At 43.7% G+C, this 24222-nt stretch overlaps 1 protein-coding gene across 2 annotated transcripts in view; it reads right to left on the bottom strand.

The window, feature by feature from the left end:
* The window catches only part of FBXW7 (F-box and WD repeat domain containing 7), a 191311-nt gene that overhangs the window by 21048 nt on the left and 146041 nt on the right, over positions 1 to 24222 (bottom strand). Inside the window, exons 1-3 of one of the 2 annotated variants that reach the window (XM_037378649.1) lie at positions 12395 to 12635; positions 9804 to 9886; positions 6686 to 6827 (exon numbers count right to left, since the gene is read on the bottom strand). In XM_037378649.1, coding sequence (XP_037234546.1) covers positions 6686 to 6827; positions 9804 to 9886; positions 12395 to 12550 — 381 coding nt within the window. In that variant the 5' untranslated portion in view covers positions 12551 to 12635. Of the gene's footprint in view, positions 1 to 6685; positions 6828 to 9803; positions 9887 to 12394; positions 12636 to 24222 lie in introns of those variants that run through there. The other variant, XM_037378640.1, reaches the window with a different exon arrangement.

The following is a 24222-nucleotide window of genomic DNA, read 5'->3' as shown; positions in this document are numbered from 1 at the left end:
TTCATCTGGTAAACCAAAAACTTTAAAGGAAATGAGAGGAAAGGAAAGAAAGAAACTTTGTCTAAAAGGGTATTAGCTTACTGCCTGCTTATTACTACAGTATGTCCCTAAGTGACAATGCCGTAATTTCAGAATCCTGGCTATAAACCAACGTATATTTTTGTAAGTATCAATTTACACTTGAATAAACAGGGAATTCTGATTGGTAATTTTCTTACTTCACATTTTTACTAATGGGCACCATAAAATTTGAAGATTTTAATAAGGCACTCATCTGAGAGCATAGCAAATTAGCAGCATCATTTGCAGAAAAAAATTAATAACTGAAGACACTGCACATCTGAAAAGCACGTTTTAAACTCATCTGTGCTCATCAAAGAGTTTTGATTTGTTATGTGCAAACAATTTAAAGAAAAAAATAATTTCTATAGGAAAAAACAACAGCCACCACTAACTGATTTAGCAACAGAATTAGAGCATGAATAAAGCCTTACAGAGAAAATGAGACATCACAGTTTTTGAGAGCAGATTCATATTCATATTCCTGAATGTCTTCTAGAGTGACATTTACAAGTAAATTAGCACATACAAATGATATTACAGTTATGGTAAGAGGCTAACTGAAATTAACAAAAAAAAAAAAAAAAAAAAGAAAAGAAAAAGGTGAGATACCTTACAATTAAGGTTTCTGTATTAATCTGACATGTACCTCAGGACTTTTAGTACTCATGCTCTGTATTTCTGTTCTCTGGATTTGATTCTGACAATTAACTCTGGTCTCCACAACACTACAATGTTTGTATGTTGTGAAGATTCCGCGGAAGAATGAGACAGGTGAAGGAGAAGCTGGAAATTTTGGAAGCAAAGGCAAAGCAGATAACTCCCGGGCTTTCCACCATGTAGAAAGCTCCCCACGTTAACCCGGGTCAGCTGCTCTTGCCCTGAGCACACCCATGGCAGACCCCGGCCAGCCTGCCCTAACAGAGGAGGGGGAGGCAGCTCCTGCGACCTGAGCCCGTCCACACGCTGCTGGCAATCGCTAAGGTGGTCCAAGCTGGCAAGAAAATATCCCCCATCCACGTGTGCATCTGTAGATCGCCACCATGAGATGAGGGCTTCCATGTCTCATACCCAATACCTCAGAATATTTAAGAGAAACAAGAATGTCTCAGCATAAATTGCTGCAGTGCTTTTATATAAAACAACTTCTATTAAATTTGTTTCAATAGAAATATTTGCATGACAGCAGTTCTCCATAAATCGTGCACTGAAGAACTGTTATCTCACCAACTTTCCAGCTGCTGGTTGTTTCATTGACCCAGAGCTTAGCTGGTTGGGTACAAACGTTTGCGATTTTTAACCTCATTTGTCAGCTGTGTTTGAATTTAGGAGAATTAAAGAAAGGGAAAGTAATACCTGTGCTACTTCCTTGTAGTATAAATTGCCAAGGTCAGTCTACCCTTAATTTATAAAGCAGATATACATTATTCAATTAGAACAATTCAACCTGAAGAGCTTGGTTTGTTGTTTTTTTCTTGTGGCAAACACTGCTAGCAGTCATGAACATGTTATTGATGAAGAATTTCACCTTACTGTTAGACATTTCTGGTTTTAAAATATAATACAGATCTGAACAGCAAGGGGGAAGATTCAACAAGGGGAAAGAGATGCTAATGAGTAAAAGCAGCACCCCCTTCCATCTGCCCGTTCAGCAGTAGCGGATGGCTACAGGCAGCTTCCTAAGGCTCTTTTCAAGCAATCAGCTGCTACAAAATGTTTTCTCTCGGACGCTGTCCCCTTAGTCTTTCACTTCAGCAAACAAACCTCCAGCTACAGTCGGTAAGGGGTCTCTGAGGGAAAAGTCTGGCATGGAAGACTGGGATGAAGCCTTGCCAGATGAACACAACTGTTTGCCTTAACGAAGGCAAGACTAGTAAATTGCTGTTTCTGGGCCCCACAGCTTGATCCATTTGCAAAAAACCTGCATGTAGCACATTGAGCAGAGAGGGTAAGAAATAAATTTGTGGCTTCGATGAGAAACAACAGCAAACAAATCTTGCAGAAGGAAAAAAAAAAAAAAAAGAAAAAAGTGCCAAACAGTTTGCAAAGTTTCAAACACTGCAGATGACCGGAGACTTTCAAGACATGTGGTACAGTGTCCGGGTACCTTGGATTTCTAACAGGTGATTCCCCTTCATGTTGAAGATCCTTGTAAAAAACACACTTTATCTTTAAAATGCATTTGTTTAATTGGTTTTCCTTGCCTTCAAAACTTAAGCTTTAATGTAAAATTAAAATAAAGCTTCTATTACGGGCAGGACTTCCCCTAGAAAAGGTAACTCCTGGATTCATTCACATACCCCTTGGAAAACCAGCAGGGAGTACGGATCCTGCTCTTTGAATGATCTGCGATGGCTAAACAAACCTCCCCACTCTTCCCTCCCATCTCAGGGAGGTGTTCCTTTTCCAGCCAAGGCCTTTCGGTGGTCCGTACCACCTCCACATTCAGTAATGCAGTTCCTGCAACCACGGTGCTACCTGCCTGAAAACTACCCCTTCCTTTCCCCCTTTGCTATTATGTTTAAATGTCTTTCCCTTCTTTCTCAGGCACGCAAACCAGCTTTATAATCAACGTAAATGACACCTTTGCTACTCCTGCAACATCCACCTCATCCCTCCTGCCTGGCTGGCCACCTGTCCTTTTATCATCTTCCATTTCTGCACCTCTCCTCTTCCATGACCTACGTGTTTGTATGGCACAGCTCTCATCTGCCAGCTCCGATCTGTACAATTACAGTTTGCAGAAACTACATCCTTTTTCTATCATCGGTATATTTAGGACACCTATGATAAATTTCAGGGTGCTGTTCCCCATTACCGAGTTCTGTTAATGGAGGGCTCTCATTACAGAGACCTGCAGGAAAGGCTCTTCTGGAGCTTGCTTCTGTCTGACTCTTGGACCAGTTACCGAGACCCCTGCCATCTTCCACCTCACAGGTATCTCGGCCTGGATAGAAACAGCACAGAAGCAAAATCCACCAAAACAAACACCGTCTACATCAGCAAGTGGTTGGTCACAACAGGAGGGCTTTGGGAGCGGCTGGTGCCGAAGCCCCCACATTAACCCATCTCCATGGCCCAGTCTTGGCCCCTGGGTGATGTGAACCTGACTAGAGGAGCAGGGGCTGGTTTGGACCCTTAGGTCCTCACTATGGTTCGACAACGTAAGAGTTTCTTCTGAAAGGAGCCTGGTTTGCATGGATCAAAACTGCCCTGAGACCCAAACCAACAGGCAATAAGCGGGGATGATCAGGAGATCTGCTCTGAGTCTCGACAATTCCTTTGAAACACACTGGTAACGGTGACCGAGCCAGAAGGGGTGTGCAGCTGTAGCCTGGATCCCTCCCATTCTTTGCGTAGGGGTTGGATGGAACCACCAAACCCCTGACCTGGTCCCACCACAAGATACAGAGCAGAAAATGCTGCAGTGCTGGTCAAGATACAATCTTTACTGCCCGCTTCACGTAAGAGGCGGACTACTCTGTCACACATTTATGTATTCATGAGCATCTACGGAAGAGTAAGAAATGGAGAACGGTAAGTAATTTGAATTTAGGTGGCTTAGCCAACTACTTATGTAAAAGCAGGGAACAGTACTCTTGCCAGCCAGAAATGACAAAAGCATTTTGGACACTATCTAAACTGCTGAGAAAAAAAACCTTCCAATTTTAGGTAAAATAATAGCATTCACTAGTGACTCAAAGTGATTGCCTGTAATTACTGTGTATGGAACAACTTTTCAACATCAATATTCCAAGAAAATGCAAATCTTTTATCACATTACTTAAATAAACTGTAAGTACGTGAAGTAGGAAAAATTAAGAGAGTACTTAGTAATTCTTAAAGCAGCACCATCTCTGACTGAACTTAGCATGCAGGCGATTTTCTTTTCCTTATGACAAACAATTGATGACTTAAAAAATATATTCTGCTTCCAATAAAGTAAAATTTCTTCTAGAAGAAGATACCTTGTAAAGATACACTTGGGCACCGAGTTTTAAAAATCTCATAGTAGATATTAAAAGGACCTGAAGCCAAGAGCCACTGCAAAACAGAAAAAATAAATAGGCCTTTAAGAAATTAAATGGTTTGAACCCATTAAAAAGCTTTTCTATTTTTCTTTCCAGGCTAACATTTCACTCAAATCAATATATATCTTCATTTTTTAAGGGAAAGTGCAGCCGTTTCTCCTTTCTCCATTAGTTTTTTGTCACTTTCAAACTAAAAGGCTTAGACCAACTATACAACATAACAGCAGGAGTAACATATAAATTTAAAGAAACCCAACCTTAAAGGCCATCTTAAGTTTTCTTAACATTTGAAGAGTGGTCTTGCAATTAATTTGAAAAGAAAACTTAGCAGAACCACTGGAGGCCAACGTACAGGTGTGAGACCTCAGACAAACTGGAAATCACTTGTTGCTGCCAGCTTCTATGGCAAAGGACAGTTCTACTTGAAAGAGAAAACGTGTGTCCAGCTAACACGCTCACGGAAATTTCGCTTTAAGACTAACTGGAAATGCATTTTTGTATAAAACAAGATCGTGCTATGAAGCAGGCTTAGGAGGCATACAGTACATAAAGGAGAAAGCTCTCCCATTTGCTTCTGTGTAGGAAAAACTTTGCGCTGCAAGAACAATGCTACACGTGTCATTTAATCCTGCCCTTGGGCAGAGCTAGCTCCCCTCACTTCAAGAATGTGCTTTTATCATTTGACTGTTTCAGACTTGCCCCTTTCATAAAACTCACATGGAAAATAAGCACACAGAAAAGGAGGTGGCTTGGCATTAGCCAAGGAGATGCAACATTGAGATGCAGCTACATGACTCGGAAAGCTTTTGGTTCTAAAATAAGGGACTCCCTTTTGTGAATACAATAAATACTACCAGTGACAGAAGTGATCAATAAGTGCTACTCAACGATCTCCAGTTACGCCAGAGAGGCCTCTCTCTCTTGTCAAGAGGACAGATCAGCATTTAGTACAGCAAAAAAGTATTTTGAGAAGTCAGAAGTCTCTAATGATGCATTTATTAAAGTGTGGTTTCTACATTACTAACCCCAAATCTTGGACCCCAAAACAATAACTACAGGCAAAATTTCATGGGCTTACAGGCTTTTCCTTATCCTGGCCAAGCAGCCAACAGTATTGCTTTTACTGTCAAGCACGTCTGCGCCACTGTATCAAACGCTGTATCAGCCTTCCATAACCTTTTTTTAAAAATATGTGACTATTAATAACTAGCAATCTTATGTGAGAAACCACGCATTGTACATTGTAGTTAACAAAACAGCTTTTGCTAGTACAAAGGCTTTAACACTACAAAATGTTAAGATACAATGCAGTATTGCGTTATCATATGTACAAAGTACCACTCAAATATGGTTCTTAAGGGTTAAAAAACCCTATTTCTATGAATATAGATACATCGTAATAATTAAACGTGAGTATTTTTAAGAAACTGAATGCTGTGTACGAGAATATCTTAATTCCAAACTTCCACTGTTTTAAGCACATTATAAACACGTAAAAATAATGAGGGAAGGAGTTCTACATTATCAATTTAATATTCAGAACTGACAGTGATTGAGATCAATGGTATTATGTAGCAGCATGAATCAAGCCAAAAGCACGCTTCTGCCTGCAAAGCTGGGTGCTCACTACTCTGTCTGCAATATTGTTCCTCCGTCTTTGCCTGCTGCAGTAATAGAAACAATGCCTATACTAGTTACATGCTCCTTTGGAAAATGTTTTCAGAAGTAACAGTTTATTAATCAAGGTAGGAAGACATAGTATTTCCGTCCTGCAGTCACTGACTAGGACCCATCCCTACTTCTTAAAAATACAGAGCAAAACCGTACAGTAAAGAGATCTCCACGCTACAGGTTATGCACAGCAGCAGAGGCCTGCTCCAAACTGTTGGCATTAATGTACACAAAACTGGTTTAGGTGCTACCGGATTGGTGTCCATACAGATTTCAGTTTTGACCTGTGCAAGTGATGCACAGCACTGTCCTTCACACCTTTGCTTTGGTCAGATGAAGTTTTGGCATTGCTGAAGGCGTGTTGGTGAGACACAGCAAGCCTCTTTCCCCCCTCCCTTCAGCTGTGTACACTACGTACTGGCTGACATTGCATTCAGTACACAAAGACCAGTAAAAATACATATTTGAGTTTCCCTTTAATCCATTTTTGCTAAACTTTTCTTTCTATTCTTAGAAGACAGCAGACTCATGAAAAATTTAGTGTTATACCTGCACTGAGACAAAGCATGCACTAAAGCTCACTAGTCCCCAGGTGAAAAACATCCCAGTTAGGCTCGAGGCCATGGAGGGCAGCTGTTACATGTTTGGACAGAATTTGTAGAAAATGTGAAAGCATCAAACAGGAAGGGTTATTTTACCTAGAAACCCGAGAAACCAGTTATTTTTGTGAACCTCTACACCAAAGCAGCTGAAACGAGAACAACAATTCCTTAAAGCCGATGCCCATTTGTTTTTGCAACAGTACACAAAAATCGATGACATTCTGGGAGGTATAAGGAGGACCGCCTTCTACTGAAGCAACCTCTTCCTTCAGTTGTGGAGGCAAGCTGCTTCAGATGTTTATTTCTCTAAGCACTGGTTACCTGAAACATTTTCAGCCATTCCTGAAGGCCCGTTGGTGGCTGCACAGATGTAATGCGGCGACGCTGCTGTCCCTGGCCATTGGCCGCCCTCAGGTCCCCAAAAGTAGTAGGTGTGGCAGAGCATGGCACCAGCCCCGTAGTACTATGATACAAATAAAAAAGCGCATCACATGTAAAACATGAAGGAACGTTTACAAGTCCATTGCAGAACGAAAAATCTAGTACAGAATTTGCAACCAGTACTTCAACTCTTTAACTTCATGCAAAAGCAGTAACATGAGAAACTGTTCTGCTGGTTGCTCAAGAGGTCACTTCCCCCACTTTCATAAATCTGCCTGCTTCTACCACTACAGTACCAAACCTCCAGCTAGGGGGGGAAATGGGGATCACCTTTCAAAGCTGAAAAATTACCACTCTGTTAACTGGCCGGCAGGTTGTCTATAAAGAGGCAGGTTTATATATTCCTTTCCTTGCCAGAGTTATTTCCTTTCCTTCTGGGCTGCATTTGTGCCTCCTGACCGGTCATGGAGGAAGCCAGAGCTCAGAGTCTCACCTGTATGTGAAACGTGCTAGTGCTGCTTCATTGCCAAACAGGAAAAAAAAAAAAAATGTCTATTTTTAGCCCTTAATATGTTTTGTTGACAAAGAGCTAGTACTCTAAAGCAGTTCTAGCGGCTTAGTGGTTCGGAACCGGGCTTCGAAATACTCCATACAGTCTTTTAAAGTTTGAATGTTGATGGAGTGCCACAGGAATTAAAGGTGAAGAGGGAAAAGGAGCCAAAGGTGCCCTCTGAATTACAGTTTTATTTTTTCACTCTGACATGTTAAAAACCGGCTCATTCATATGGGATGGAGCTTTTAAAAGAGCAGGGATTAAGCTGCTATTGTAGGATTCTAAAGAAATACAGCTGACTGGGTTTTCTTTATTTTTATGCAATGTAAAGTACTTCATTCACAGAATATCAAAGTTGTATTCCCTAGCAGGAAATTTGGAACTCCAGTAGTGTTTGCACAAGCATGAGAATTTTAAATACAGTGTGGAACTCCAAAAAACCCTTTGCTTTTGTGAGTTTTTTAGTAGGTATGAGCTCCAGGGTTTAACTGACTTGTCAGTGGCTACAGGAATAGCTTCAAATGATGCAAGACAGGTTCATTTTCATATTTATCTCATCATACTGTACAAATATTTCACCATACTCTTCCTTGTTCTGAAGGACAATCACAGTGTGTCCTAACATTTACCCAAACCGGTAAAGAAAAGTAAAGATTGGTTTGATGGGCTTATTTTTAACTGTTAATTTTACCGAGTAGTAACAGAAACAGAAGCCAATATAAAAATAATGTTTCACAGATGAAAGATTCTCTTAATGACATTAATTTACTGGCTTTACCTGTTATATGCAAAGACAGTTCATCAGGCCTGTCAACTTTAAAGAGTGTCTTATCCGAGGGAAAATGGAAACAAGCAGGCACAAGAACTGCATCATTTGCCTAATTGTTTAAATAAAGTCAAACAGTTTAAAAGAGAGAGGATCTGATGTTATTTAAGGATTCGTTTATGCCGATAATGACTCCAAATCCAAGCAATGTCAATGGTATTTTTAAAATAAAATCTGGTTTTACAGATTTACTCATTCTCATCGCCTGTGCAGAGATCCAGCAGAAGGCCTAGCACCGATGGTCCAAAATAAGGCTCTTAACGTTGGCTTACACCGGGTCTGAGCAATACGTAGCTTTGAGCCTGTCCCAGCAGAACAGGTTGCACTTCAGTTTCTCCTGCTGTAAACTGGTTCTCAGTCAAAAACAGTTATTCAAAACAGGAACCTCTTTCCTTTGACCTGAGATTAAACCCCAAGGTTTTTGTTCATGCTTTATTTTTCCTGTGTGTTTTGATTCCCCTGAAACAGCCAGTCAGGTTTCCGTGGAAGATGGAGTCCAGCGGTTCCCCTGAACCTGACAGACACGCTTGATGAAAAGCATTAACTTTCTTTGTTGCCGAACTGTTTGCTCTTACGAGAGCGTAGAGAATGGTGTGCCACCCAAAGAACTGGTGGCCAACAAGAGTGTTCTTCCATTAAGTCTGATTTAGGAACTACCAGCTGGAGGCTTGAGAGAGATATGGAAGCTGCAACACGTGCTTCTCTGCAACGAGACATCACCCCTCTTTCTCTACTACAACATTTACACATCTGAAAAGCAACCCTGGCACCCGTCTCCCCACATTGTCCTAGCTCTTCCCTCGTCACCTGATAAACCTCTGCAAGGAAGGGAAATACAATATAAATTACTTTTGACAGAGCCATTAGCGACTGAACGCTACTATAGGGTGTTCACAAGGAGTTACACCCCCAGACAACTTTGGGAGGCGAGTGCAATGCTTGTGGGAGGGCCGATATTTCTAACGGGAAAAACATAAAGTGGTACAAATTCAAAGAGGAAGGGAAGCAGCGTGACACGCGAGCACAATTGTTATGGCAACTATACAGTAAGAACTGCAGTTGGGAGGCGTGCAGCCAGGGCCTCACCCTACCGCTGCCTTCACATTTAGGAGTGCTTTACTCTACAAAGCATCTGACCGGAACAGCAGCAGTTACTTCTGTGAGCCGGTACCATTTCGGAGTAGTAAGAAAGCAGACTAGAGCCCGTAATACTTTGGTTTGTGGGTAACAGATACGTGCGTGTTCTGTTAAGATCAGATGGTCTGCTCTGCCTACAGAAATTTCCATTCCCTCGTTCCTGTTACCATAGCGAAGTGATACATTTGATCACAGTTTGTAATAGTCTTAGGGTTTATCATTATGTCCCTTTTTCAAAATCTGACTGATTTTATTCCCAGGAAGGCTTCAGCCCTCAAAAAGTCTCTAAGTAAATGGGCATGCTATATTTAGCATGAAACACAAACCTCAACTGAAGAAATGCAAGTCTGGCTACTTCATTAAAACTCATCTTCAGTTCACACAATTTAAATCAGCTGAGCAATATACAAATGCTAATACCACCCCTTCTTTGCTTTACAGCGCTTTAACATTGAGAGGAGCCATGAATCAGGCTTAGCAGTTGGAAAGGCGGGATTTACACAAGAATTGGGATCCAGTGATCTGTTACTGTGTATAATTACCTTGTGTATTCTGAGACTTTGCAGGGTTTCTTTCCCAGAGAGAAAGAACGGACCTCGGAGCCATGGTCCAACTTTCTCTTCATCTGCAAGGTGAGGGAAAAAGAGTAACAACAGGGATTTAGTTACATGACCAGCCTTATGTATGCGTACTTCTGTAACAATAATCCATTTTTACCTTTCACTTTAACGTGGAATTTCAACAAAGTTGACAACACTCACAAGTCGACATAAAGCAACATTTGAGTTTCTAGCTTCAACAATATTTGATAGACATGTGATATGGTGCATGTATATATTATTGCTGCTTTAGGGTCCACAATCTATTGGAATGCCATTCTTTTCATTACCAAATTTCAAACGCGGAAAAAACAGGCAGAACTCTGCGTTGGTTTATTTACTAAGCTGCTTTCCCTCTACTCTCCTGGGAGGGGAGGGAAAGAACTAAACCAACCAAACCTCTTCATTGTTTGTGTTCAGGTTCCTTGCTAAGCCTCTCAGGACTCTCACGGAAATGGTTAAAATTGTAGGTAGCCTGCCTGCATTCTAAACCAAATATTCATATTATAGTCTAATAAAAAACAAAAAGAGTAATTAAAATCTATTTTTTCTTTTGTTTACCCTTTTATTTTAAAGTTGTACATTGAAAACATTTATAAAACTGCAGTAAAACTGACTGACAGATTAACTGACACTTTTACAAGAAGGGTAAGGATGAAAAACACTACACCTCAAGTCCTAAACGTCACCTGCAATTAGGTATGATCAAAACCAAATAATGAGCGGGGCAGCTGCTACAAGGGGAAGCCAGTCTACAAAAATTACCAAAGAGATGGAAAGCGGTGAAAACTGTATTTATCCACTCAGACGAATAAAGATTACTTTCTACATATTTGGGTAATCTTTAACCCCAGGCTTTTGGATCCAGTGAAACACATGTATGCCAAACACAATATCTTGAGCTTTTTGTTGGTTTTCCTTTCTTAAGACATGATACACCAGAGCACTTCAGCCAGCAGAAGAATGCTTATGCTGTTTACAACTGCGAGCTGCAAAATACATGAACTACCTGCATTACAATTCAGGCTTTAGTTTAACTATTTACTCCTTTTTTAAAAAAAATATCACATTTAAGACAATGGTTTAAAAGTTGGCATCTTTCTTACGTGACTGATTTGATCTTTTTTAATGTTACGTTATAACATTGTTATTTAAGCATTTCCTGTATCACTCTACCTATCTAAAAAGAGAACACCACAAAACCCCAGGAATCTCTAAAGCTTACGGTCCATATACTTTTGTTGTGGTTTGGGTGGGTGGTTTTTTTCGTTTGGTGTTTTTTTGTTGTTTTGGTTTTGGTTTTTTGGTTTGTTTTTTTACTTTTCAAATACCTTTATGGCCTTCCCCCAAAACAGTCACTGAAGATCTTGTGTTTTGCTTCTATAATGATTGCACAGGAAAAGCGACCGGAGATTAACTAGTCTTGTTTTGACAGCAATGGCTACGAGGCAACCCAAAGAGCTTGCCTTGTAGCCGTGTTTCCTTGCTCCTGCCTCACGCGGGACGCTCCCCAGCAGCATCTCACCAGAGCAGCATTCAGCCAGGAGCGCCCCGAGCGCCGCCGAACCACCACCCTCACCCCTGCCGCTTCCCCACGCCCCGGGAGGAGCAGCCCCCTGTGCCCCTCCCCCCATGAAAACCAGTTGTAAGCACCACTGGAAAATAACGGGTACCATCTTTTATCACTGTGCTAGGCAGGCAAAGCATCAAAATTACTGGAAGCGTAAGGAAGATGTTTGAACATAAATCTCAATATCTGATGATAGACTTTTCAGAAAGGATTCTTCTTGATAAAGGGAAAATTTTATTTATTTCCAGTTTGCCTTTCTGAGAGGTTACCATCACCACCGTATTCCTCTTCTGCTTCCCATGAGAGGGAGATGCAGTCTTCCCAAAGCACACCTTGAAAATTAGGAGTACGAAGCCTGCAGCAACACAAGCTGCTACAGTAATTTACTCTTTTGCATTAGCAAGGAAAACAATATGCAGATTTCTGTTCCGTTGCCTAATAGTGATTTCACCCAGTTCTTCTGGTTGTTTTTTGATTATTTTTTTTTCAGGTATTTTAGGGAACTTTCTCCCGGGGTCCACCACACGGACAGGCTTTCAGCATCTCAGAAGGTGCTAAGTAAATACACGGTCAAAAAACGTCATTTAACCATACGCAGAAGATAAAACTTTCTCTAGTGACAAGATTTAAACGTCGGTAAGGGATCTGTGTAACCGAAAAACAGAAACCGCCGAGCAAACATCCCCATCAATATTTAATCTGTCGCTAGGAGAACACAACTCCTCCAGACAACGTTTGTTTGTCGAAATAACTGAGATTGCAGTATATAAAAAAAAAAAATTAAAGGGGGGGTGTGGGGTGTGGGGGGGGCGGCAAACTGTATTCCGCATCGCCGCCCGCCACCCAGCGCCCTCCCGGCAGCACACTGCAGCGGCAGCCCCGCGGACCCCGGCCCCCCCCGCCCCCCCCTTGTTCCCCCCCCCCTCCGCGGGGGCGCAGCCGGGCGCGGGGGGCGCCCACTCACTTTGTAGAAGATCATCTTGAGGGTGCCGTAGAAGCCCATGGTGTCGGCGCGCTTCCCCTTGCGCGGCTGCGGCGCGCCGCGGGCCCGGCGGCCGGGCAGGCGCTGGCAGTACAGCCCCTTCTCCGGCAGGTAGGTCACCGCCTCCCGCGCCGACATGCTCGGCCACGGCGGGCGGCGGCGGCGCGGCTCGGCCCGGCTCGCCTCGGCCCTGCCCTGCCTGCGCCGTGCGGAGCCCCGCTGCCCCTGCCCGCCCGGCTCCCCCTGCCCGCCCCTGCGCCCGCCCCCCGCCTCTCCCCGCCTCCCCCCGCGCCCGCCCCGTCCCTCCCTCCCCGCCCGCCTCCGCAGCGGCGGCGCGGCACTGCGGGCTGGGCAGCCCCCGGGCAGCCCCCTCCCCGGCAGCGCGGCCAGGGCGGGGGCACAGCGCGGCGGGCACAGCGCGGCGGGGGCCGGGGCCGTTCCCGGCCCGCCCCGTCCCCCCAACCGCCCAGCGGCCGCGGCCCCCCGAGCCTCGCTCGCCCCCCCCCCCGCGCCACACGCTTCACGGTCCCGCAAGCGGGAGCAAAACAAGCTCATTTCCACTAATTATCATTACACCGGCGCCCGCGGCCAGCCGGGCCGGACCCGCACGTGACCGCATTCCGCGGACGGGCGCAAACGAGTCCTCCGGCAGCGCGGTTCCTTTCGGAATCGGCTGAAATCCGCCACCACAGCCCTGCCGGGGCAGGCACCCTCGCTGGGCTGAACAACAGCGCGCCCGGGCTCCGAGGGCTGGGGGTCCCGGAGCCCCGAACCCGGCCCTGGCGCGGTACACGGTAACGCACGGCTGCCCGGCCCGGCCGCGGGGAGCTGCGGAGGCAGGAGCGGGGCCCGGGCTTCCCCCCGAGGCGGGCACCCCCCCCCCCTTCCCCGCTCAAGGCAGCCCGCAGGTGGCACCAGGCTCCTAGCCGGGCTGCAGCCCTCGGTGCCCCCGCCCGCTCCCCCAGCGGCACGGCAAGCCCTGGGGGGTCGCTGCTCCCGAACGCTCCCCGGTCATCCCCTACCCCGCGCACATCAACAAATCTGCTCCGTTCACCCTGACGGTTCGATTCAAGGGCACTGAAGTTCCTGACGTATGGTTAGGCTCCCAGACTGATACCTGCAACACGCACAGCAGCTAGGCAGCTTTTCCTATTTTATTATTTTTTTTTTCAGTTTCTATACAGACAACTCAAATAAGAGACTCCAGCTTCTGCAGTTTTCCCTTGTTTCCCCCCCGCCAAGTTCTCTGTCCAAGTTCAGAGCAGAGCGTACCCACAGCACGACCCGAAGCCGCAGCATCCCCTGACCATTTTCCGCAGGTGCGGTGGGTGCTGGGCAGCCCTCCAGACCGATGCACTCACACAGAAGCAAACTCATAGTCAGTGCCTGTTGACCTGAGGGGAAACCATCTTTATCTTGCAAAATAGTACAAGAAAAGTAGAAAAACCCACGCAGCTGAAGGAGTGGAATTGCTTTCCCCACAACCTTCAGTACTTAAAAAAAAACCTCTCACATGTATTAGTACTTTAGCACGCCAGGTGTTAGCACACTAAGGTACAGCAAAATCACTACCCCCACAGCACACAGGATCCTGCTTCTACATGGTTTTACGTATCTCCCATCCAACACTGAGTCCTCGTAGTCTTTTTCTACTGAAAATGGTTCTGCCCATCACATCTTGGCATTTATGCCATTATCCATTAAACTGCAGTGCTGTATATTTTATGAGAACAAAATGGTCTTGAGTTGACTTCATACCTCAGATATGAACAGAGCTGTACATATCCCGGGAGACTATTACTGTCTTCCTTTGCTAGCACATCACATGCAAAGGGGAAGGAAAAAACCCCATAGGCTGCATATACACATTAAATAATCACAGGAAGCGAATTAATACCCAAATCATCAGGGTAAGAAAGAATTCCAACATTACTGCTGTGGGGATTCAGAAGTACTTTCTATACATGCATGCATAATGCCCTGTAATGTTCGCAGCTATCTGTGAGCGCACTTGACGCAAAGGGGGGATGGGGATGGGATGATGATGGCTACTCTTCCTCCAGCATCGCAGCAGGCACTGGCGGGCAATCCTCAGGGATCAGCCTCTCCCCCAGCCCAAAGACAAACCTAACCTGACAGCATAACTAGATTTATCTTTCGAACAAAATGTGCTTCCGAGTAAGCAGTCAATGAGTTGAGTAATTAGAAATTATTATTTTCCTCTCTTTCTGAGTAGCAGTATTGCCAATTCCTTCTCTTTCGATAATGACTGGCAGATATTCTCTCATGGTAAAAAACTACCGACTTAGCTGCTTATCTCTTTGCTTCAGTCAGGACCCCAACAATCTTTTGCTAGTGGTAGAAAACTTGGTATATCAAGTATTTATTATGCACAAAAGGTTTGGGGGTTTTCATGATTTTAGATACAGATACCACAGACAGATTTTGACATTTGAACAGTGACCATCTTTCATCTAGCAGTCTGCCTTTCTCGGAGCAAGAGACAAAAACTGCATATGGATATGGCTCTCACTTATTCAGTATTTTTCTCTAGGGTGGTACCAATTCCCATTCTCTACAAAGAATCATCGCCTCTACCTCAAATTAAGTTTGATAGTCTCCGGGTAGTTGCAGGACTACTCTAGCTGGGTGTCTGTTCTCCCCCAAAACGCTGAACCACGGCCTGGGCACCCTATAGTCAGCGGTGAGGAACCCATCCACCAGAGGCTAAGGGCACCTCCTCTTAGGCTCCCACTCTAAATCTCCGTGTAGAAATGGCTTTATCTCTCTCCCTTGACCTTGAGAACTCCCCCTGTACTTGGGAAAGTTTAGTACTAGTCATGAATACACCACACTCTCAATTGTAAGAAATTGCTTAAGGCTTTGCAAACGTAGCAGGGAACTGCCCGACCCGGGAAGACAGAGCAGGGCTGCAGGTCACGCAGCTTCACCTTGCACCTTCTCAGAAAACACAACAGTGGAGGAACAAGACTTCAACCCCTCAGATGCTTTTGAAAGCCTGACAGAAAGTAGCATGGTTTACATCTCTCCTGACATTTGCAATAATATTTATTGCAGTAACTTAATACTGTCTAAGAATACTTACTGGTATAAAGTAAATGCTCATCACAAATTAAGGTACACTAAGGAAGACCATAGTTCATAAAGCAATGTTAAGAGAAAAATCCAAAGTTGCCATGTTTCTGTCCCTATTTGATATATTCAGCTTCAAAGGGTGGTTTTAGTTTGTTTAAGCTGAGGATAATTTTTCAAGTTTTTAAAACCACAAAAAGCATACAATTCATGACATTTAGAAAAACGTCTACACCAAAATTACATAGTTTACAGTGGACACAAGTCCAATCTTATTTCCCGTCAGTACTGCCAGCTCTTAATTAATAAAAATTCACACCATCCAATTCTTTTCCTGTTGGCAACATTTCTAGCACCTTTACCAGTTTGTCATGTGGCATGCTGTAATTAAGACCGTCTATTACTTCTAATGAAAGACTAGAATGAATTACAGAAATCACCCGCAGAGCTATATAATCCCCAGAAGAACGGAGACTACAGTGCAACAGACCAAAGTAACAACATTTTTGGTTTTTTATTGGAGAAACATTTTTGAGCGGAGAGACCACAGGACGGTCTGGTTGTGGTAATGGCCAGTCAGCATTTTGGAAGCACACTGGTGCTTAAACCACGGAATGCAAAAACTGTAATTGGCATTTCACGTACACATATGTGCGTTAGGAGCATAATGTGTGCAGGAGGAACTGTGGAGCAATATGGTTTGGTATCTCCATTAATATTGGTAAATGCATCATTCAATACAGTGCCAGAAGGGATTCTGTGTACTCTGCACATTTAAGCAGACGTTTAGCAGGCTGCCTCCTTTAGAAACATTTCAGAGGGGTTTTTGTGTGTTGTCTAATAGGATTGTGTTTTTTTCCACCCAGGAAACCAAACACCCTAATCAAGTGGGGCCAGATCCTTAGCTGCACAAGATCTACCCTGGAGACAGCAAAGATGACCTGGGAAGGAGAGTCACGCTTAGTTATTTTTCCCTTTCTCCTATTTGGACCCACTTAGGTTTTAAACACTTCCCTTCTGCTTGGTAATCTAGTTTGGGCAGCTGCAGCAGCCAGCACTTTGTCTTCTGTATTCGACCTCTTCATCAGACCACATACTTCATCTAATTTGCCAAATGCTCCCATTCAGGCAAGAATCTGGCCCCACAGAGAGGTACTTCTGCCATCTGCTTTAGACATTTAACTACAGTTTAGCTTAGCACACCTACATTTAGAAGCCTGAGTTCCCCATTCAGGCAATGAGAAAGGCAGATGCTAGAGTCCAACTCGTATAGAAAAGGAGAAAAAAACGCCATATGATAGCAAGTGTTAAATATGTTCCAAAGTAATTCAGGGCAAGCCTTTCCTCTAAAAAGGGCACCACGATTACAGTCAGATCTTTTTCTTTTCAAACGTATTACAAAATGAAACGAGTGACACACGGGGATCTTGGAAATGCCATGTTCTCATGGTTTCTCCTAGTTCAGCTTGGACTAGGCAATGACCTTAAGGCTGTCGCTAATTTGAGATTCATTAGCATGCATCTTAGGTGCTGAGCTGCAGCGATTTTGTGGGTAAATTCCGTACCTGCGGGCAAAGCGAGGCAGTTTTAGGACATTGACCAATTAAGGAAAAGTAGTATTTGGATAACAGACAAAGTTCAAGGGCACAGCGTATGATGCACCTTATCACGGAGGTATAACATGTGTTTATGTAGAATACACAATTAGTATTGCTGCAACAGAACAGACTCGAAGAAATGAATTTAAGTGCACCAGTTTGTGACCAACAGCTGCTACGCTCCGAATATGACTAAGAACAAATGCAACTTGGCTCCCTGGAAGGAGTTTAGATGGAGGAATTTTTACTCAATTTACTTGTAATGCCTGCAGCAGGTTTAGAGAGATCCACTCCAGCATTTGCCTCAACACAGTTACGGAAATTTAAGCTTACGATGTTGTGTAGAACAAGTCAGACACAACCCTGCATGTTGCAATGTGCACTGATCAGTAGCTTACTGATCAATGACATGTTTTTGTATTATCGATGAACCTAAGGTTTGGGATGAAGGACAGAAAGCAACAGGAACTCTATCTATCACGGGAGGAAGGACACACAGAGGCGCTACAGTAAATTGCACCAAGTCTTCTAAAGCTTACTTAAACGGAGTGGAGAATACATATTAAAAAGTATGATAGGTACTACTGGATTGGTTTACCTATTGTATAATGTCTCTTGGCAAAGCATTTTGAAGACTGCTTTCGAACTGAAATTACCCACGCATTAGTATTGTTCATTTCCATGCAAAGAAAGGTACTGTAGTGAAACAAGATTGTAAATAGCCCCTAAGATTTGTTTTTGCAGGGAAAGAAATAGCATAGATAGCAACTGAAAAATCAAATTAGTATTTATTAAAAAATCTTCGTTTTACTAAAATAGCATGAACTTTGATTATAAATACTGTTTTTAAAGGTATATATCTGTAGCAGAGATTTCCCATAAACCACTTCCTTCTAACATTTGCCTTTAAAAAAAATATTGTTTTATGTATCAAAAAGTGTGCTATTTAATGGCTGAAAAAATAGCTTTGAGAAGGATTTATACATGAAGTGTGTAACAGACCTCAGCTTTGGATGTTTAGAATAAACCTCAGATTATGTTTTAAGAGCAGGGAGACTGCAAAGACCGGCTTAATGTAATATGGCATCACTGTGCCTCCAGCAGAGCAGAACTCCTCTCTGAAGGTCATACAGCCTTGTCCTCTTTGTTGGTTCCCTGTAGTTGGGCACAGAACTTGCAACATAAGCTTCGATGGTTAGGTTATTTTAAAGCAGTGCAGCCAACGCTGTCATACACCTGTTTATGAAGGGGACAGTTCCATGCACCGGTTTTGGTGGCAACACCAGCTTAAAAGATGTCCCAGTCTCACCTGCTCATTCCCACCCCTGAAAGGCTCTCACCCTTATTTCTGCAGGAACAAACACTTGTAGAAACGTTCTGTGAACCAGATTCATTAACTGATGTGGGGTGAGGAGAAATAGGGTTTTTTCTTTTTTTTGTGGGTTTGTTTTTTTTTTTCTGTGTGTGGTTGGTTGGTTGGTTTTTTGAACCAGTTACCAATTTAATTTTCCACCATGCCCTCAGAAACAACTGAGCCAGCAGAAGCAAATGAGCAATTCCAGGCAGGACACAAACTTCTTGAGCCAGCTACACCACTGAGAAAAAGGTATGAGGAACTGTGACCTGAGTGCCCCATGCAGAGACTATAAGCCTATTATTTACACCTTGAGGCATCACTCCCTTGGCTATAGTTTGATGTGCATTTATGCATTTAAGCCAGCACAGCCACTGAAAAAAAAAACAACCCACAATGGTCCCTGCACCCATGGCTGCCCTTGGCCATTCATTTCTGTGCTTGCATCACCTTCTCAGGTGTGCCACCACACCTTTCATTGTATGGCTGTGTGGTCAACCAGGGTGGCAACGGACCTAGGGACACTTTTTTTGCTGGGCTATTTTTCAGCCAGGTCAGATTCCCCATCTCCCTCACTGCATGGCCACACAGATATCTGTGCCAGCATAACAAAAGTTATGCCCTGCTGTCCTTTCTAACTGCCCCAAATCCCCACAAGAGCTATCTTAAGTGCTTGCTGAACTACAACCTTAGGTGAAATGGCAAGGAACTGGAGTGTGGACTTTGTCCTCTCAGCCCAGGGGGCTGTATTATTATCACAGAGCGACTTAGTTGCATTGAAAAACATACTTAAGTCTCTGTCAAATGGAAATGAACACTCAAATATTAAAGTTTTACCATAAAACAAGCACAAGGTGAACCACAGGCAGGGAGTATAATGTCAGCCTTCCTTAAACATGTCATGTTAAAACTCCAGGGAGCTTGTCTCATCAGAACTGTGTATTATTTCACTTAAAAAAAAAAAAAAAAAAAATTTCTTCCCAAAGCATTTTTTTCTTGTTAAAGAAAAGCATAAATGAAAACAAGAATATCAGTGGAGCTAGGCTTCATGTTGCTCTTAATTCCCCGTGACAGTAACCACATGCAAGTTTCCTTCAGAGAAATCTTGTATGGTTTGTTTTAAAACTAGCAATATTATCATACAATAAACGTTTTTCATAATGCATACCCTTAAAGAGCAGAGTTAAGGTTGCTAATGCAACCTGCACCTTCATGTACTTGACTCCTTTCCGTGCAACAGGAACATTAGGAGTTGCTTTTTGTGTTTTGTTTCTACACAGTATTGTTACATTATTTGTTTTTCAAAGGGAGAAGGTGGTATTCCATGCAATGTGTCTTGCAAAACATTCACTAATGGCAGCAGATCTTCCTAAGAACTGCGTCTCCATTCATTGTGCTCCTATTAAAGTTAACTGTAATCTATTTATTATATGATTAAAGTTAATATATTGTAAGATGAATTCTATTTATAGATGCAGTAATAGCTGTGCTAATCACTCAAGTTCACATTGAACCAGGCTGTGCTTTTGAGACACAGCAGCAGTTGCTTCAGAGACCAAAGTACCTTCCTGCATTTCCCGAGATGACCTTGCATGCTACATCCTCCGCCAGCCTGGGCAGCAGCACACAGGTTGCTGTGGCCAGCCAGCCTGGTGTCACCCTGGCCCTGCTGCACAGCCCCTGCAACCTGCTGGCACCCACGCTTGCTCTGCGGAGGACTGCATCCCACCCGGGTGCCTCGCGTGGCCTGCCCCCTACACACCACTGAAGCCAAGGGCAGTGGCTGCCACACCAGCAGCTCGATGCCACTTGAGCACAGGATACTCGGTTTGGAGCCATACAATGATAGCGGTCCACACCTTACCCTTTGGGCACTTAGACAGTCATTTTCTGAAATACCACCTCTGGGCTCCATTTTTAGTAATCTTCTCTTACGCTCCTAGTATAGTAATTTCACAGATTCTGCCTGTGACGTAGTCCATAAAGTCAGAAAACCACGCGCTTGAAACTGTTCTTAAATCCTATCTTAAATCCAAAGCACAAGCACTTCTTGCTGATCAACAGATGATGACCACAATATCAAAAAACCCCCGAACCAAACAACCCTAATGGGGATCAGTTCCTTTTTTCAGTATTTCAACCTCAGAGCTGAGTTGGTTTTGTTTATATTGACAAGAACATTTCCAAATTGCTGAAGTGTGCATTTCTGCTTTTGAACACCAGTGGTCAAACTGTTTTCACTCAAATAAGCAGGTTGAGAAATCACCTTTGTATAGAAAAAGAAAAGTCTGCTTGGACTGGGAAGGCCTTCCAAAAATGTCTGTCCTTCACATCGAATACAAATAGAACACTGGTCCCTATTGCCTATTCTCTGTTAAGTTTTCCTTTTTTGTTTTCCTTGGAGACAGCTTAATTGTGATTGTGAAGAAAAATGCTTATTTACCTGGAGTAATCTATAGAAATCTGTTTACAAAATAGTATCTGTCCTTCATTTGTGGTATGTGAGAATAATAAGGGGTTAGTGGTGAGCCTTTCGGCTACAGACAGAAGAATTCCTGGAATTATAGATTATACCAGAAGGATTTAAGAAGAATTTGAAGAAAAAACTATTACAAATGTCAAATCTCTTTTCCTACCTGCATTACCTGAAGAGAGTATAAAGGTTACAAACCCAAGCATTCAAAGGAGTTTGAAATGACAGGTGTTAAGATGCTTTTACTCCTAAAAAGCTGCTTACCAAGACAGCCCTGTGTATGGTGCATACCAAGTAAAACAGATTCTGCAGAAAAAACAGCGTCTGAGGTTGTAGTTTAAGATACGTCATTACACACTTGTGTACTTGCATCTACCGACTTGTGCACATGCATCAAGTTTGCAAAGGCAGACTTGCAAATGTTTCAGGCATGGCATCCTGACCGGATTTTAAAACCTCAAGGGAATTTAATTTCCCCCCTATCATCTGGCAACACAGCTGACTCCCTGGTCGGTGTGGCATGGAACAGCCTGCGCCCCCACGTGATGTCCCACTGCTGCAGGTAACCAGCGCTGAGGACCGCAGCAGAACGCCACCCTCGGTGCAACAGCACTAGAGAAGATGAAACACGATGTGCCAGCCAGTTTCAGGGCAGTCTGCTGATAGCGGAAGGATAGGACCCACGAATCTCAGCTTCAGAGAGGAGCTTGTCTTGTTGCATGTGTATCAATCTCCTTTGCTCCCCTCTCGCTTCCCCACCCTCGCTTCTCTGTGATCACCAGCCCCAGGGTCCTCCATTCCCCCGCCCTCTGCTCCCTGTATCAATGACTCCTCCTGCCCGCCCCGCAGCATCTCCGTCTAACAAGACTTACTGTCCCACCTTATTACTCCTTCCCTTTTCCATCCTCCTCCATGTGTTCTCCTTCCCTGGAATTCAGGGGAAGCATTCTTCTACACAATGCCCAAGCATCAACAAGGCGGGGTGTGTCTGGACTGCAGGGCACAGAGGATATTTGGCTTTTTCCCCCCCATACCTGGCCACATCTGGAGCAGCTGGCAGCTGCCACTACGGGGAAGGGGCAGCTCTGCCCACATCGCTGTTGGCTACGGCACGCTTGGTGAGCCCAGGGGAAGGGTTCAGGTCCCTCTGCTCAGTGCTGTGACCAGGTGGGATGCAGACTTCTCACCACCCAAAGTGTTTCTGACACACGCAAATGGTCATTTTTCCATGACACACGCTGTGCCCTACCGGTAAGTGACAGCAGCCGTTATAAAGGGGACAATTACACATTATAGCTGCTTGGTCCGGCTTCGCTCTCTCACCACAACCCATGCCTACGGTGGAGCAAAGATAAGGGGATTCACTCCCCTTCCAGGAACCCTCATGATCTATTGCCATGACAACTCTCCCCTCTCCAGAGGCCTGGGGGAGCCATGAGAGCTGGTTTCTCCCGAGTCCGAGCACATTTTTCTGGCCGTAGGGGAATCGTTGCCAAACCTTTGCACAGCAGAAAGGAATGCCAGGCACGCCGGGGTCACACCAGATGCTTTGAAGCCTTGCTAACCCACTGTCATTAACCTTACGCTGTGCAATTTCACATCAGAAAGGGCTGCAGGCCAGCAAACCTGCCCCACCTGCACAAATGCTTCCCTGCACAGGTGCTTCCAGGCTAGAAACCATGCAAGGTGCTCACCCACCCCTGCAGGAAACCTAGCACCGCATTATTTAGGATAAGCTGCCCCTCATCCAGGTGGGAGAAATGAGAATTGCTGAGCTTTTTTTTTTTTTTTTTTTTTTTTTTTACATTAAAACTCGCATTATTTAGATAAGATTAGGGGTAGATACTTCTAACACATTTGAGGACAAACCAGATATTTATAACAGAGATAGAGAATGCAAAAAGTATGAAATAAGGTGGCACATTTTGTAACGTTTCCGAGAGATTTCCAAACAGTGCTACCTGTATGAAACCTAAGAACCACAAATAGAAAAGAAAATGGCCATAGCTGTCCACCGTTGTGTCTAAGCTTCTTTGGGGAAACCATTTTGTTCAGTAAAAGCTTATGCACCCCTTATCAAGCCATAATATTTATACTTGAATTAAAAAAATGTAAGTCAACCCCCTCCATTTTTACCCTCAAGGAAAACTGCCTGTTGCAACCTTTACACAACCTCAGCCATCACATATTTAACCATTTCTCCAACACTTGCCAGTTCAGTGTGATGCAACTGATGCATTCCCTAAACCAGTCAATTCACTGCGGAATAAAAAGCAAGTCAGTTATCTAAATTCCTGGGTTTTGAAACTTACAATTTCTTTATTTATAGACAGGATGGAGAAAATTAGAGATTTCAGAAATTTTTGGCTTGCTGTTCCATTCACTTGTAACCACAAAATTAGATGGCAACCATGGTTTTAGTTTGTAATGTTTTGGAGACTCTTAGTATTTCACAAATCCAATTACTGAAGGAAACGTAGCCCATCAAATGTTACTGACTTACCAAAAAGATGAAACCAATGAAATACTACAAAGCAAAATGTCTATAGGAGTAGTCCAAGTCACCATGTGGTTGACTGTATGGGGAAGTTATTATTTGCATCAGAAACTATTTTAATATTCTAGAAAGATGCAAAATGCCACAAAACTATTACTTGAAATTAGTACATGAGAAGAGGGATTAAAGATGCTGCAATAAAGCCTGTCCAAATGTACGTCCTAATTCCTATTCCTTCTCTTTTGCTGAAAGCAACTGCTAAAGCATGTTATTAGCTGTAACATTGCTAAAGTGATGCCAGCAATGTTCTGACAAATCTCTAGGGTTGTTTTTTTTTGCCCACTTTCCTTTTATTATCATTTTCCATCTCTAATATTCAATCAGTGCCAAACTGGTTTATGTATGCCAATCTTTCTCACAGAAATGGAAAAAGAAATCCTGTTATACGTCGTAGGCCTGCTGATGTGACAGGGAGAGGCTGAATGGAATTGGGAAAGGGAAGCAGGAGGGAGGCGTCTGAAAGCACCAGTCTGCAGTCTGGTATTTAGCAGAAGCCTCAGTTTTCTGATCAGAAATTTGGCAAAAATTGCAGCTCAGACTACCGTTAGGTTCCTTGTAACGTAATCTTCAACACAAGCTTCGCACATCATGTGGTCTCCTCCCTCTAGTCTAATTCCGTAGGCAGAAAAAACCAGCACCCTGAAAACTGGCCAGATTTGAATAATCCCCATTTTGCTACCTACCTCCAACAAAATGTGCTACAAGCCCCTGACCAGATCATTCTCTTATCAACCT

Source organism: Falco rusticolus, chromosome 1 (genome assembly GCF_015220075.1).
Source record: "Falco rusticolus isolate bFalRus1 chromosome 1, bFalRus1.pri, whole genome shotgun sequence".
Lineage (NCBI taxonomy): Eukaryota > Metazoa > Chordata > Aves > Falconiformes > Falconidae > Falco > Falco rusticolus.
This window is presented reverse-complemented; position numbering and strand designations above follow the sequence as displayed.